This window comes from Ptychodera flava, chromosome 13 (assembly GCF_041260155.1).
Source record: "Ptychodera flava strain L36383 chromosome 13, AS_Pfla_20210202, whole genome shotgun sequence".
Lineage (NCBI taxonomy): Eukaryota > Metazoa > Hemichordata > Enteropneusta > Ptychoderidae > Ptychodera > Ptychodera flava.
The window spans coordinates 23,742,170-23,758,619 of NC_091940.1; the positions used below are offsets into that span (position 1 = coordinate 23,742,170).

The following is a 16,450-nucleotide window of genomic DNA, read 5'->3' on the forward strand; positions in this document are numbered from 1 at the left end:
ACAGTTCACTCTCAAGAGAGAAACACACAGTCAGAGTCCATTGCTCCAAATCTCTGGGTAAAATGATTTAGATATTCAGGGTCGATGAACCATCTCGTTATGCTGAAGCCCTGATACTAGAGTGTATTCTTTGCATCGGAAGAGGAAGACGTAAGTATTTTCGACAGTGAATCGCGATAGTGAATGTTTGTGTCTGTACAAGTGTTGTTGTCACGTCACTTTGTACAGTTTGAGTTCAGAGCGTTGGTTTTATTATAGCATCTGTAAATTTCACTGGCGCGATCACCTGAGAAACATGATGTCGAGAACATTAGTCCTAACGTCACATGTATCCTAACCAGTAATGGTGACATACATGAATCGGAAATGCATGATGTTGTATGATTTTCAAGAAAATTCTAAACAAAAAGCTACATGTAAGATAGGTAACGAGCCGAACGAACCACCGATGCGTACACATCGGATAAATTTAATGTTGAGCTAGCTGCGTTTCACATTAAACTGGGTTGACCCTTGCTTGACCTCCGTCCGGGTCAATGCAAGTAAGGTTAATACCCCCAGATACGTCAACATAATAGCATAATCCCGTGACCTGTAATACACTTTTCGGTCGATCTCTTGTTGACATTCATCTGTTTTATTCCATTGTTTCTCAACAATCTACTGTGCTTCTTGCACAATTGCCATGCTTTTAACCAACAAAGTATAGTGGTTCTATTCGCAGTGTAAGGGACTGTTCAGAATTTACTTCCAGGGGAGGCCTGAGGATTTTTATTTTCCTGGTGATTTTTTCCTTTTCCCCCCTATTAAATTATGGAGAAAATCTGTGGTCCCCTCATATTCTTGTTTTTTTTCCATGCCCCTAAAATAATATATATATATATATATATATATATATATATATATATATATATATATATATATATATATATTGGCAGTTTTTTGTCAATGGTAGTAAATCGGCAGATGTTCCTGGCCAAGACGTTTCGACCAGTCTTTGCTGGGCTGCTTCAGTAGACCCTGTCCTTTCATTACTCTGCTGTCCTGTCATGTGATGTCACATGATCCAAAATGGTCTATTGTCTTCGGTTGATACCATTACTCCCATGGGTGTTTTGTTTTTTTATCCAGAATGTTTCTCGTGTTAGTCTGTATGACTTACTGTTCCATGTTTTTTCAAGTCCAATTATTTTGAAGTCGCCTATTTGGTGATTTGGTGAATTGAATTGAACTGGTACCGGATCCTGTTTGTTTTTTGCGCGTATTGTAGATAGGTGATTTTGCATGCGAGTGTATATTGTGTCTCCAGTTTCGCCCACGTACACTATGTGTCTGCATTGTTCACAATAGATTCCATGTACCACGCTTGTTGATTTGCAATTTATGTGTCCTGTAATTTTGAAACTGGTGATGTCATTTGGTCCTCAGAAAGTGGATGTTGTTTTCATGTGTTTGCAGATAGCACATCTTGTAGCTTGGCATTGGTATGATCCTGGCTTTTGTTTGTTGAATAGTTTGGCGTGTTTCTTGTGGATCAGTATCGATTCGAGGTTTTGTCCTTTTTTCCATGCAATCATTGGTGGTTGCGGGAACGCTGATTTGCATCTTTCGGATTTGTGAAGTATGTTTAGATGTTTTCTCAAGATTTGCGATACATTTGGAAGTGCATTGGTGTATGTGAGCGGGAAAATAACTCTTTCATTATGTCGTCTATTGGTCTTGTCTTCTTGTCTGTAGAGCAGATCTTGTCTGTTGATCTGGTCGACTTTTTTCAGTTGTTGTTCTATGTGTCTGATTTTGTATCCCTCCTTTTTCATGTGGTATTTTATTTGGTCTCTCTTGTCCTTATAGTCTTCAGTGTGTGTGCATATTGTTCTTGCGATGGTTGCCAGGCCATACGGTATAGGGACCAGAGAGACCAAATAAAATACCACTTGAAAATATATTTTATAGCCCTTTTCTTGATTATTTTGACGGTTACTTTGTCTCAGATGTTGTTATATTAGTGGTCTATATCAAACACTTTGGTTGTAAATGTTGCCAAGTTGTTTTTAACATTACATACTAGTGGCAAGTACTCAGTGGAAGAAATAACACGCTAACAATTTACAATGCAGGGTGAAGTCTCACTCTTTTCAGAAGTACTCTCCCATAGGTGGAAATGAATTGAAAAAGCTGGTAAACGTTTGACTGTGGCAGGTACAGACTTTTATTGTGGGGGACTACCCAATACAAATAATGTTGTCAATTTCCTGAAACTTTTACAAATGATCCCTTTAAAGATGCTTTATTGAACAATATAAAATAAATACCATGTCACAATACTTGATTTTTAGGCAGAATAATAATTGCACATTTTCCTTGAAAAGACACAGATGCGAAAGTGCTGACTCAGCATTGTTAAACAAGATTGAGATCATTAAATATGTGACACCTTTGTTATTAGATCAGTATCTTCATACATGTTACCTGTATTGGAAACACTCCACTGGTAGAGGAAATTTTAGGATCAGAAGTGCAAGAAATAACAAGATTGTTATCCACCATGGCTATTGTTTTCTTTGAAAGTGTCAAAATTGCAATAAAGTCATGTGCGGTGCTCAAAACCATGGGGTATTGGGTAACTGAATGTAAATTATCTCAAAACGTAAATTAGAAACACCCGTTTTTCTGGCCATTTTTTCAACCTCACCCTTCCAGCTACAACAAATTTGATCTCTAGAAAAAATAACAGTCACTTTATTCTTGGTATCGGGTAGTCCGCTACCTTAAAGGGACATTTGCTGTAACTTTTGGCATTTCTTCAATGTTTTATTTTCTGTGTATAACCAATTGCTTATTCTATCCCTACATAGAACACCAAATGCTGCATTCAGCAACATACTGATACATACATACGTAAATGATCATTCTTATTGTTGACAAATGAATTATAGTCTGGACTTGATTCGGGATGTCTTTTCAACGATAGCAACCCTGACTGTTCACTGTATGGTCTGTGTTGACGTGCTACATACTGGACATTTCATGACGCTTGAGGCAGGAGAAAAAGATACTGCACTAGATGCATAACACAACCACTGTGAATAGTACAAGATTTTGCAGCTAAATGAGTTTAAATAGACTTGTGGCGTTTACCTGTCACCCAGGTTGCTACTATGGCTCTCCTTTTCATAGATAAGGACTTCTGTGCAAATATTGAATTGATGTGGGGTTTTTTCCCAGTCCCCCTAAAAAATTGTGGTGTTTTTGTCTGCCCCCCCCCCCAATTCTTCTTTTGGGAATGGGTGGGTTCCCCTGAAAATCATCCGCCCCAACCCTGGAAGTAAAAACTGAACTCTCCCTAACTGGGTTGACCCTTGCCTGACCTCTGTCAGGGGCGAGTAAGTGTATAACCCCGAGGTAATACACCTGTAATACACTTTTCGGTACAGCAGTTCATGTCGATCTCTTGTTGACATTCATCTTTGTTCTTTCATTGTTTCTCAACAATCTACTGCACCTCTTGACCAGTTGCCATGTTTTCAACCAACGAAGTATAGTGGTTCGATTCGAAGTATAGAAGGGAGAACTAGTGCGGGAAGGCTACGTGAAATGGGGAAGTCATCATTGTTTGTTTGTTTGTTATATGCCGGCGCAACACTGTAATAATCAGCGACTGGCACTTTGACAGCTCTTTCCCATCAGACGGAAAATACTATCAAGGATAAGAACGTGAGTACTGGATCCGAATTTAAACATAATATGGGATAATATAGAAAAAATTGAATTTTCACCTACCCATAAATACATTATCGTGGTAGACTTTGGAGAAATCTTATGTTTGTTTTTGTCTTGTTTTTTTTAGTTTTTGTTTGTTGTGTCTTTTTGTTTTGTTTGTTTTTCAAGCTGGTAGCAAATGCTTCAAGATTGGAACAAATGACACAATCTCAATTAAAAGGTCACTGTGAATCGCACATTCATGTAGCAGAGCCATAAAGACGCACTTTTCATTTATACATCCCAATAGGACATCACGCCAACAAAATGGTTTCTGTCATACTGGAAACGGTTTACGCCTTTCTCATAAGCCAAACTGATGTTATAATGACAGTAATATTACTATTGGTGCTAGCAGCGTTGTGGAGTATGTACGTGCCAAACAAATTTCCTCCTGGGCCAGTTGCATGGCCCTTTGTTGCCAATTCCTCAGGTGAGCTCGTGTTTATAGACAGCCGATTTTGGGGACGAAGTCGATGCCGTTTTGCTTCTTAGTTAGGCAGCTTGAAATATTGGAAGGAGTGTATAAGTGCTCAAAGAAACCATCAGCGTTCAAGGCTATATTGACTATTTGAACACTAGACCGATTTGAGAACAAAAGACAGAACAAACAGAATATTAATGAATTAATGTACAATGAATCAAAAGTTGCCGCCAACTGAGTTGTAAATGAATATTGGGAAAGTGTCGTGTGTGTCGTCAAAAAGTCTGTAAAATACCTGAGTAAACGTGAATCTCACATTCAGACGGTACCCTCACTTCTTTTCAGGCTTGAAGGGCGATCTGTCTGAGTTTTTGATAGCCCTCAGCGAGCGATACGGTGGCATTTTCTCCGTGAAGATAAAAGGACGGAAAACAGTTATCATAAACGACATCGACATGATCAGAGAAGCCTTAGTAAAGAAGGAGTTCGGTGGAAGACCATGGAGATTTTTCAGTGAGTACGAAAACATTTCCGATATTCCACATTTTGCAATAAAATAACTGATATTATGAGTTAATATATCTATCAGCTCATGGGTGCACGATAAATCCAAGGTAAAACCTTGACATTGTAAGAATCAAGTTTCGAAGGAAGATTTCTGTCCAAAATGCTCTGATATATAGCTGAGATTTCCTCTTAAAGTGACTTATAATTTTTGTAGTTATGGCCATTACCGACGGTAGAATAATCTTATAGTAAATTTTTCAGCAAATATATAGTGACATGACAGTGGTGAGGGAGAAATTTAAATACAGGGACACATATTGCAGTGTCTATCAGAATTGTAGAATTGTGACACCCTTTTCATCATTTTGAAGATGACGTGCTCAGTGAAGGAGGGAAAGATATTACCGATTGCAGTTACTCACCAGAGTATGTGGCACGGCGCAAACTTTTGATTCGATTGTTAAGGTAGGAAAAATATACGGCAATCTTTTGCCCATCTCCCTCCATCTAACCCATACAACTCATTCTTATCCATCTATCCGCCGGCTATCTGCCAACCATCCACCCACCAACTATAACTTCCACTATCAATTCATCCTCCTTCCATCCAACTCACCCGACTTCCTTAAATCAGCCGGTGTTAATACACTTGCAAGTTGTCACTCACAATATGTGTTCAATACGTCATGCCTTCTCGGTCCAGTTCACGTTCGCAGATGGACGGGGATTTTCAGAGAACGGAAAAGGAAAACAAAAAGGAATTAAAACAAACCAAACGATTGCTTCTGAAGTACAGTAATATATCGAGCATAGTTGACACTCTAATATTACAATGCTTGTAGCGTTTGTGACGCAATATACCGTGTACATTACCTGCATCTCACATTGACAATATGCTAAAATAACAGCGCTTGTACCATTTTTAGGAATGCTACTGTCAGACAGAGGATGGAAGAAGCTGCCAGAGAAGCGTTTCTGCAAGTGAAAAATTCCATCGACGACATAAATGGAAAGCCCTTCAATCCGCAGCCTTACTTAGCGTTGGTCGTCGGCAGCGCTGCTACTTCTCTGTGTTTTGGTCGGAAGTAAGGGCACTGTCACACCTTGACGATTTAGCAAGCATATGCCGACGTATCCATTTTCCTAAAACGCTGGCTTGCTGAACTAACCATGTATTTTTCAAATTTTGGCGTATACATAGCGTATTCGTAACGTACTCATAGGTTCAAAATACGTTTTGGGTACGCTAGACAATTATCTCGACTCACTTCGACTTATGAGTAACTTGATACAAGTAATGTGTGTCAACGTGTGTCAACGAGCGCATAACCTACCCACAACGTACGACCCGCATGTGCGGGACGTATGAGCCATTCGCTGGCATGGGTCGAAAAGTTTTGTGCATGCACAAAAGTTTTCGACGACCTCGCCGTACTACGACTTATACCAGCGTGCTTCAGCATGCTCTTAACTTATACAGAACTTATCAATAACATATTCGACTTACGCCAGGGTATTTGCCAATTTTTCCGTATGTTAGCTAAATCGTCAAGGCGTGACAGGGCCATAAGTTGATAATGCAAAAAGTACCAGCAGTGGATTGCAGTAGGACTGTATCGTCATATTAAAAAGGCACACTTATGACCTCGTAGCAGCAAGGTTTCAACAAATGCCATCATTTTAGTGTGGAATATACATAAAACGCGTCAATTCTTTTACATGTATTATTTAACGAAGTTTGCGAGTCCGAGTACATGATACATGTCGATTTCCGATGTTTATATTCTCTATGAGATGTTTCAGTTGGGCACTCAAAAATTTAAACGTCATTGTTACTAATACATTTTCTGTCAGGTACAACATTGATGATCCCGAATTGCGAGAAATTATTTGTGCATTTGAAAATGTAAACGAAAGATTCGATCATGAAGTCCTCATCGAGATGTTCCCGATTTTGCGACACGTACCGACCAAGGGTGTCCGCGAAAGTAAGAAAGCTGTAAGCGACTGGCTGATGCTAATCCAATCTAAAATCGATCAGCGAAAGTCGCAGCATAACGAAGGTATGTCATTAAAACCTTACATTTATGGCGATATTCCATTTATGAACAAGTACATCAAATGTTATTTGAGAATGCAGACGATACCATTATGTTAGACGTTTCGTGACTTTATGACTGGGCTATGGCTCTTTTGTTAGCACACGCCATGAATGTACCTTTGACTTTACTGGCACGCTATCACTTTCCATTTATTAAGGTAGTATGCGCCTCGAAAGTGACAGACTTGAGTTTTGTTCACCATACCATTATCACGAACATTATTGCAAATGCCACCCTCATCACGATGGCCATCAAACACACCTACATTCAACACCAACTCCCCTACTATCATAGCGACCACCATAGAAACCGCCAAAGCCATGAACGCCACAAATGCCAAATCATTGTCACCGTCAGCACAGCTGTCATCAACACCGATCCAACCACCACCACAAGCACCAAATCCCCAGCACTGTCAAAAGTGCCACATTATCCCAACAGTCAGCACAGCTGTCATCACCACCGATCCATTAACCACCACCACCACCACCACCACAAAAGCAGCACCACTGCCAAAAATGCCACATCATCGCAACCGTCAGCACACCTGCAGCACAGCTGTAATCAACAGCGATCCAACCACCACAACCACCACCACAGATCACCACCACTGCCAACAAATGCCACATCATCTCAACCGTCAACACAGCTGTCAACAACACCGATCCAATCACCACAAGCACAAAATCCCCACCAATGCCAGAAATGCCACATCACCTCAACCATCAACACAGCCGTCATCAACACCGATCCAATCACCACCAACACCACATCACGACCACTGGCCAAAGTGCAACATCGCAACCGCCAGCACAGCTGTCACCAACACCGACTCAATCACAACCACCACCACCGCCAAATGACCGCTACTGACAAAAATGCTGCATCATCGCAAACGCCAGCACAGCTGTCACCAACACCGATCCAATCACCACCACAACCACCAAATCCCCACCACTACCAAAATGCTACATCAACGCCACCATCGGCAAAGCTGTCATTAACAGCCACAATCACAACCACCATCACCCATAAATCATCACTGCCAAAAATGTCACATCGCGATTGCAAACGAAATCTACAGCACCACAATAAGCTCAATGATGATCTTCGTAACGGCCATCACAGCCCCTTCCTGTTTAATGATGATAATATATGTGGTTCCAATAACATTCTTTTCATAAATAGGCTAGTTGGGTCGGAACATTTTTATTTTGCCATTTCAGGTTTTGTCTTAATTCTTAAGGTTTGCATTTGTTCAGAACAATGCAGCTCTAAGTAGTTTCTTCATAACAGGTTTCCATATCAGATATTAGTATTATTACAGTATCGCACAACACTAGACTATTGTACATGGTTGTTGTGTTTGAATGGCATGAAAAGTAAACTGACTCATCACAATGTCTTCTCCCACACCAAACTCAACTGCTTCTGACGTCAGTCCAAGTTTTAGTAGATGGCATTATGATTCACTCATGTTAAGTTGTTCACAGTTACGCAAACGAAAATGAATGCGTAACATTATTCTTACGCTCTTCAGTATTTGTCCATACATACATATTTGAGCATGCATGTATACTTGTATGCTCGTCTCTTATTTTAGGAGCATTTTTGAAACGACTGAACATCTGTGTGTAAGACCAAACACTAGTTGACCCTAGAGTTCGCTTGGATTTGTATTTTTCAACAAGGTTTCATACGGATTTTGGTTTTTCGACTCCCACGTTTACTTATGGCTTAAAAAACTTGGGTTCGGCAAGTAAAAATTACTGTATATCTTGTAACTGGAACAACATGTCTTATTATTTACCTTGGCCTGATGGTGGTTGTGTCGTTGGTGTCGGTGGTTGTGATGACAAAATGACGATGATGATGATGGTGATAATGATGATGACTATCATCATCGACGTCATGATAATCATCATCAGTTGCATCAGCAGTATCAGCAGCAACAGCAGCATTATCGGCAGCAACAGCGTCGTCGTCACCTCAATCAACAATGTTCATTAGAGTTACAACATACTTTTACAATCAATTCCGCGTCCATCTTTTTAACAGGGGCGGTCTACAGTCTTCTAGACGGCCTGTTTAAATTCCTGAAAGATGCGGATGAATCTGGTAGAGACGTGAGCGGTTGGCTTACAGACGTTAACGTGAGGCAAATACTATCTAATGTATTCATAGGTAAGGTAATTAAAATGCTTATTCCATGATACCCTATTTAAATTGTACATGTGAAAAAAACCATTATATCTATATAGTTCTCACAGCATTCCACTTCCATTTTCAAACATATCATCTTAAATTCAAAAAAAATTGTCCATACTACATGAGAGACCCGTTTCACAAAGTGCCTTAAACATTGACGATAGAAGTCCTTTTTCATCATATAACAGACTACCAGATTTATTTCTGTTAGTCCGATGATGTCCGTTAATACCGTACTTATTAAAGTTTTTTCTGCAATTATTTAATGCAAAGTGTCAGTGGTTATGAAAGAAAATTTACGAAGTAAGCATATGGATGCTATACATTGTACGTATACTTCCGAAGTCCAGTTTTTCGCAAAACTCCATCAACAAATGGAACAAAAATTTGAAAAGGCATGAAGTATGCGATGTGACTAATCGCCGACCTATAATACGACCACTCATTGCACTCAACATCCAATTTTACTCACCTGTGCAACCTGACAGCGTGTAAATCGGACAAATTTACGTGCATAAGACTGACGATATGTCGAAGAATTGAATGGAATGAAGGGCAAGGGTATAGTTTTAGTATTGGTTCGCCTAACAATGAACAATAATTAACCTTAGGCTGCAAATTTTGAAATTCAAGAATATTTCCGAAAGTCGGAATGAATACAAAACTTTTCCTGTTTGGCCAATAGCTTCACAATTCTCTCTTTTAACACACAGCTGCAATGTTCCCTACTGTCATCACCATAGCTTGGTTCGTAGCCTATTTAGTCAATTACCCGGATGTGCAGACGAGAATGCAGCAGGAAATTGACGATGTAATTGGACCAGAGAATCTGTTGCTGTCGTCCGACGCTGGTACATTACGGTACTGCCGAGCTGTTATTCTTGAGGTCTTGCGAATAAGAACGGTTGCACTCAGAGGTTTACCACACAAAACTCTCGAAAATACTTGTTTAGGTAGGTAGGCCTATAGTGATTTTTTTTCGACAGTTAGATCTAAGTCAATCTTGAAAGTTTGATAAACGATTATTGTTTTCGATTAAACAAATTTAAGGTTTTTGTAATATTCAATATGACCACCATGTCTGATACATGACATGTCAAAATGTCAAGGATCTAGTGCACAAGTTAGTATACTGTGCCAAAAAATTAGCTCTAAAATAGGAATGTATCACTCAAGTCAGTCGGACTGACTGTATATTAGACGTCTTTGCTGTCGCTCAAACTCAATTTCTTCTTGATGATGCTAGGGAGTTCATTATCGGGGCGACCACAAACTTTCTTATAATATAACTTGGTTATCTCCAATACATACGGTGCCAGAGATATAGTCAGAATATGCAACGTGTATGCGACTCCCCTTAGGATAATTACTTAAGATGTAAGTATTACGAAGAAAAATATCTACCGCGACTCCCCTTAGGGTAATTACTTAAAATGTAAGTATTACGAAGAAAAATATCTTCCTCACCTATTCCTGGAAACATATCACAGAACAGTGAGCTAAAGTTTTAAAGATTATTCGTGGTCATTGGAATTGCATTGACAAAAAAGTCAGCGATAACGAAACTGTTATTTTAACTTTCTCAGGTGGCTACAGCATACCTAGCGGAACCGAAATATGGATGCACTTTGGGAATGTTCACATGAATTCCAAATACTGGCACGAACCGGAGGAATTTCATCCGGGTATGTTGCACTCAAATGATACAGGAAACTTTACATACATTGGATGGGCGAATTAAAAATTATCTTCGCCTCCACACATTGTGCATCCATATGTATTTTGGGAGTGTACACCAAATAATGGCCCTCTAAGAAACACAATATCGACGTAGCCAATATTCTTTATGCTATACAGTTTATTGCCTTTTATTTACTTCAGATGTGGGCCGCAATGAAGAATCCCATAACAACCATGTTTCACTTCCCTCTCCCATACAGAGCGATTCCTGGACGAGGACGGCAATGCTTTGCCGACACCGAACACCTTCCTACCGTTCTCCGCTGGGCGTCGTAAGTGTGTGGGAGAGTCTGTGGCGATGAATTTGATCACATTCACGTGCGTAAGTCTATTCCAGCACTTCACGTTCTCGCCGGCACCTGGTCAGGACAAACCGAGCTTGAAACCTGACAGCAGTGAGGGGTTCAGCCAATTCTTGCCTTACGAGGTAGTAGCTAAGCGACGTACTGGCAGAGAAACGGATTAGTAAAGAATCAATGGATTCAGAGAGTATATTGACCCGTCAGGTGCTCTGATTCACGTTAAAGACAACGTAAACATGTCACAAGACTTCCTTTTGTACAAGCGCTCTTTGAAAGAATATATAAGCCTGCAACATACCTTCAAAATAACTTCTTGACTCATCTGTAATGAATTCGAATCCTAAAGCCTTTGAAGATGACACGGGTGATCCTATATCCAATTCTGATCAGATTTTGTTAACACAGCAAGAACCAGCGAGTGCTGATGTTTTAGGGGCGTTTAAATTTCATCTACTTGAAGACAATGAATCAAATCTACATTTTACTCTTGATATATTCCAATTTATTCATTCTGTTAGTAAACCATGCTTTCTAAACAGGAGATGCCTTTTAATGATTACCGCCTTCCTATTGAATTGTAATTACAAAAGGAAAAATCTTACATTAAAAATTCCTGGGTTTTATTCAGATATTCTGTCATATTTCAGTGAGCTTAAAACTCAACATACCCAAACAGCCCAAGATTTGGCATCCCAAATAATTTGGAATAACCAAAATATTAGCGCCGGAGGGAAATTTATATTTTATAAGAAATGGTTGCAATACGGAATTAAATATTTAAGTGACCTTTTCGATGGAAAAGGAAACCCGCTTCCTTTGCAAAGATGTCAAGAAAGACATAACTTTAAAGTAGATTATGTAAGATATAACGGTATCATTGTGGCTATTCCAAGGAAGTGTAGACTGTTATTTAAAAAACCCGGAAGTTTTCAACATGCAACGGATGAAAATACGACTGTCCAGAGAAAATAAATATTGGCAAAGGCACAACTAAAGAATTTTATAAATTTATTTAAAATGCCAAGTCCAGCCCGCCTCATCTGAGAACGCATAGTCAAAAATAAACTACGCAAAAGACGTTGAATGGGAAAAAGTATGGAGATTAATTTATGAAACAACAAGAGAAGTGAGATTAAGAGTTTTCCAATTCAAAGTTCTACATCGAATACTTGCAACCATAGACTCTCGAGAAAAACTCGAGAGTCTATGTTGCAACAAATATGTTTTTAAAGAAAAACAAAATTTGAGACAATACGCTATATCAACATTGTAATTCAGAAGAATTGTTGGAGCATCTGTTCTATGATTGTAATAAAATAAAGTTATTTTGGGCTGCCTTTCAACATTTCTTTCAACAAAAAACAACAGAATATAGAATTGACATGTAAAGAAGTTGTTTTAGGTGTATTGCCTTGTAAAACTAATGATTTATTGAACCATTTATTACCTATTGCAAAATATCATTTGTATTAAATTCGCTTTCTCGATAAGAAGTCATTCTTTCATCTTATCCTTGAAAATGTCAAAAGAGTGTTAACAAGTTACACAAACATAGAACATTTTAATCATAAATGGAAAGCTGTTATATCATTATTACCAGAGTGATTTTACTGTAACTGTTTAGTTTGCCATATATAGCTCTCTCAAAGAATCGACAGGTTTTCCACACATACTTTACAAGACTATATTATAGCTACTCAGCCTTTGTTTATATTCAAAGTTTTTGGTTTCAAGAGGTTTTGTCGTTGGCTCTTTTTTCCTTGCCATTTTTCTTCCTTTTCCTGTCTTTTGTCTGCTTTTGTTCCTTTCTTTGCATCTGTTTTGTGCTTTCCTTTGTTTTGTGATTAAAATAAAAAATAATAAAAAGATTACCGCTTAAGCTTATCATGTCAATGTTACGAATAACGGTATTATCGAGCAGAGTTATTTTTAATGATTGTCTCATAGACAATGCGCGGTAATAGGTGCTTACACCTTTCAAAATATTTGGCATACGTATATCCTCTTAGAAGAATGCTTTAACTAAAAGAGGCCACTGATAGCACTGTAAATTTTGATCTTTCTCTTCGACTTTGTTCTTAGAAAACAAAGACGTTTTTTCCCTTTGGCAAGTGGACATATGAAATATCGGCGATACATATACATACACATATACATAACAATGTATTGTGTTCAAAGGTGTTCTGTGATGGTAAATGAATGAAGTTTAGTCTGGAAGATGTAGGCCGTGTCAGGCTTTCTTGACAGTTGAACACAGCATTGTCTATCCGTGACACATGATTTAGAGAGTGGCGGGAAAGTTATCTACAACAGAAAAAGTGAAAACAAACCAGACTTCACAGCCATGGGAAAGTATATTCCTTGAATAAAGGAGTTGTGCAATATGAAGGTCAAAGATGCATGATATGTGCTGATATTTAATGTTATGACAATCGACATTAATGTATCATGTACTGAGTACCTTAGGGTACTAATGTAAATGGAAGTCTATATCCATGCTAATAATGGTTTTTGTTTTATTCATTGATAATATGGATAGACGTCCTGCCAATTCACAAAAACACTTGGATGTTTTAAACGATACTTGCTGACAGCGGTTTCGAGACGATGTTCGAACTAATTGAAGCTAAATTAACCCTATGTAAAATTTAAAGCATGTAAAAATCATCAGAAACCAAAACCACAAGGGAAGCAAACAGCGTAAACTTTTGTTTGCATGAGAGCTTGTTGTGTAACAATTACTGCGCCTGCGTTGAATCTTTCAAATAGTCTTAAGCAGACTGTAAAACAACATTTGAACTTACAAAGAAGATGGCTTTGAAATAAATAACGCCTAAACAAATACACTAACACATACGGACTTCGAGCTCAATTGTCATCGTCTCAAGAAAAATATAGTTTTCAATCTTGGTGCAGTTTTGACTTGAACTTCTGTGTCGGTGAAACAGCTTCTTATGCTGATGTCTCCCTCGATTTCATTTTATGTATTCCAATAGACTTGCAATTGTTTAAGTTCATCGAGCGTAGAGTGAAAGACGTCAGTAATTTCTGTTACCATAAATACTGCTCTACTCGCCCGTTTGAATCAAGACACTGGGAATCGTTCGCAGATAAGAGCACTCATTTGGTTTTATTCCAGCACCTATAAGTTTTGCTAGCCAGACAACATGAGAAATATTGCGACGATAACTTTGGCCCACTGGTCATACAGGCCATTACAAACAATGATGACATATATCAACATCGTAAAATTTATAATTTTCACTAAACTCTCGACAAGAGACAACAGGTAAGTACGGTTAAGACTATGTAAAGGGACTCATGCATACACATCAGAGTCATTTTAGTGCTGAGTTGGCTGGCTTTCAATTCATGGATTGACCTCTACCTGACCCTTGTCAGGGTCGAGACAAACATGTAAAACCCTTAGATGCGTCAAACATTGTAGCATGATCCAGAGTGTGTGACCTGAACTGCACTGCACGGCGTACACTGCTGTGCAGCTGTAGGCCGATCTACTATTGCTATGTTTTCCACTTTGAAATGTCGAGGTTCGATTCGAAGTCAAGGGGGCAACTTGAAACGGCAAATTCATAGTGTTTTGTAAAGGCACTTACATTTCTTCTTGTTTCAAGGTCGGAGTGTAATTTTGTCGATGCCGTCTTTTCCTGAACGTACAATGTAATTTCAGAACCCCTGTCAGAACACGTTGATATTAAGAGGATTGCACTAAACAACTCTTTCACATCGGACGGAAAGTAATATCCATGCCACATGGGTATTTACATATTATATGGAACGATACAGAAAGGGAATGTGTGTAGATTAATCCCTAAACCTAAATTAACCTTAATCACTAATTACACTATCTACGCTTCTACCTGGAGAACATGGAGGTTGCTTGTGATTATGCCATCCAAACATGAAATGGATTTGAATTCATGAAAATTTGACATACTACTTTCCATCTTACAAGACTGTTTATTCAGTCTGAGGCTGCAATTAATCTTTGAATGTAGCTATACTATAAAATATGTAGCTTTCGTACCCCAACTTTCATTTATTACAAAAAAGAAAAGTGTTTTATTTAGCCGTTTGGCCAATAGGTAACACGTAAATAGTGACAAATACATCCTTCTTAAACAGTTGTAGTCCTTGAAATTTATTACCTTAACAGCGACAAACAGCGCTATACACAAAATGAACAAATTACATACATTGACCTCTACAATATCTGCTGTACGCTTTAGAAAACTCGCAATGTCAATGACAAAATGTCTCACATTCTTGCATTTGATCATTGCACGTAAAGTAGAAGACATAAGTATAACCTATTTATGACGATAATAAATGTTATTTATGACGGTTATAACTGCCGATCTATACATGCGTCTGGGTCACGACATTAAATAGAGTTTGCAGTCAGGGTACTGGTGTTGTTCGAGCATCTGTAAATGTTACAGGCGAGGTATCCTGAGAAATATGATGAGGACTTTGCTCTCAAGATCACACAGCCAATCAAAAGCAACTTGTGACATTCATCGATCGTTACAAATTATAATGCATGATTTCAACTATAAAACTTTGAACAAGCAAGATGTAACAAGCCCTACAACTCACCGATGTATGCATATGAGATTCGTTTTCTCGTTGAATTGGCTGGCTTTCATTGTATGTAATGACCCCGGGCCTGCCTGACCCTTATAGTTCGAGATAAACATCATGACCCGTAGATATGTCAAACACGATAGAATAACCCCGGCCAGTATGCGAGAAATTACACTGCACCCTTCGGTAGGGCAGTGCACTCCGATCTGTCATCAACATTCCCCTGTGTTCTTCCATTGTTTCTCGACATCTACAATCTCTTATGGATCTTGAATTATTGCCATGTTTTCAACTGACGAATTGTAGTGGTTCGATGTGAGGTCTAAAGTAAGAATAATTAGTGGAGGGTCGACGCGAAACGGGGTAGGTAAACATTGTTTTTAGACCTATCACAGTCAAGGCGTACTTCAGCGGCGAATTTCCATATTGATGTTCATTTCAAGGTCTTGTCATTTTGTGTAAGCTGTCTTTACCTCAACAAACGTCATAAGCTCGTTAACGTCAGACGGAATATAACATCTATGATAGAAACTTGAGTACGGATATCCCATGTCGGAATACTGTAATATTCACCGCGGCTTGCACAGGACACTTTAACAGCTCTTTCCCGTACGTCAGACGGAAAATGATATTCATGATAAGCACGCTATAGTGTGGGTATTTAATAGGATGGTGTAGGAAAGTTGCGTGGGATGCGTCATAAACATAACCATAAATATATCAATGGTAGACTATGGTGAAATTGCCTTTTTCCCTCGCTCGTAGCAATGCTTTAGAATTCTTGCACGTGACACCATATT

At 38.8% G+C, this 16,450-nt stretch overlaps 1 protein-coding gene across 1 annotated transcript; it reads left to right on the forward strand.

The window, feature by feature from the left end:
* On the forward strand, positions 1–12,910 carry LOC139147928 (steroid 17-alpha-hydroxylase/17,20 lyase-like). Its single transcript, XM_070719156.1, has 11 exons — positions 1–150; positions 3,538–3,714; positions 4,010–4,192; positions 4,529–4,696; positions 5,062–5,155; positions 5,617–5,775; positions 6,545–6,753; positions 8,851–8,976; positions 9,714–9,953; positions 10,587–10,685; positions 10,941–12,910. Exons 3-11 carry the CDS (start codon positions 4,027–4,029, stop codon positions 11,204–11,206), a joined length of 1,527 nt encoding a protein of 508 aa, XP_070575257.1. The 5' UTR covers positions 1–150; positions 3,538–3,714; positions 4,010–4,026; the 3' UTR covers positions 11,207–12,910.
* The last annotated feature ends 3,540 nt before the right edge of the window (positions 12,911–16,450 follow it).

Coding starts and splice junctions, on each gene's coding strand:
- LOC139147928 (XM_070719156.1), top strand. CDS start 4,027: ATGGTTTCTGTCATACTGGAAACGGTTTACGCCTTTCTCATAAGCCAA. Junction 5,156..5,616: donor CTTTTGATTCGATTGTTAAG/GTAGGAAAAATA, acceptor TACCATTTTTAG/GAATGCTACTGTCAGACAGA. Junction 10,686..10,940: donor ACCGGAGGAATTTCATCCGG/GTATGTTGCACT, acceptor TCTCCCATACAG/AGCGATTCCTGGACGAGGAC.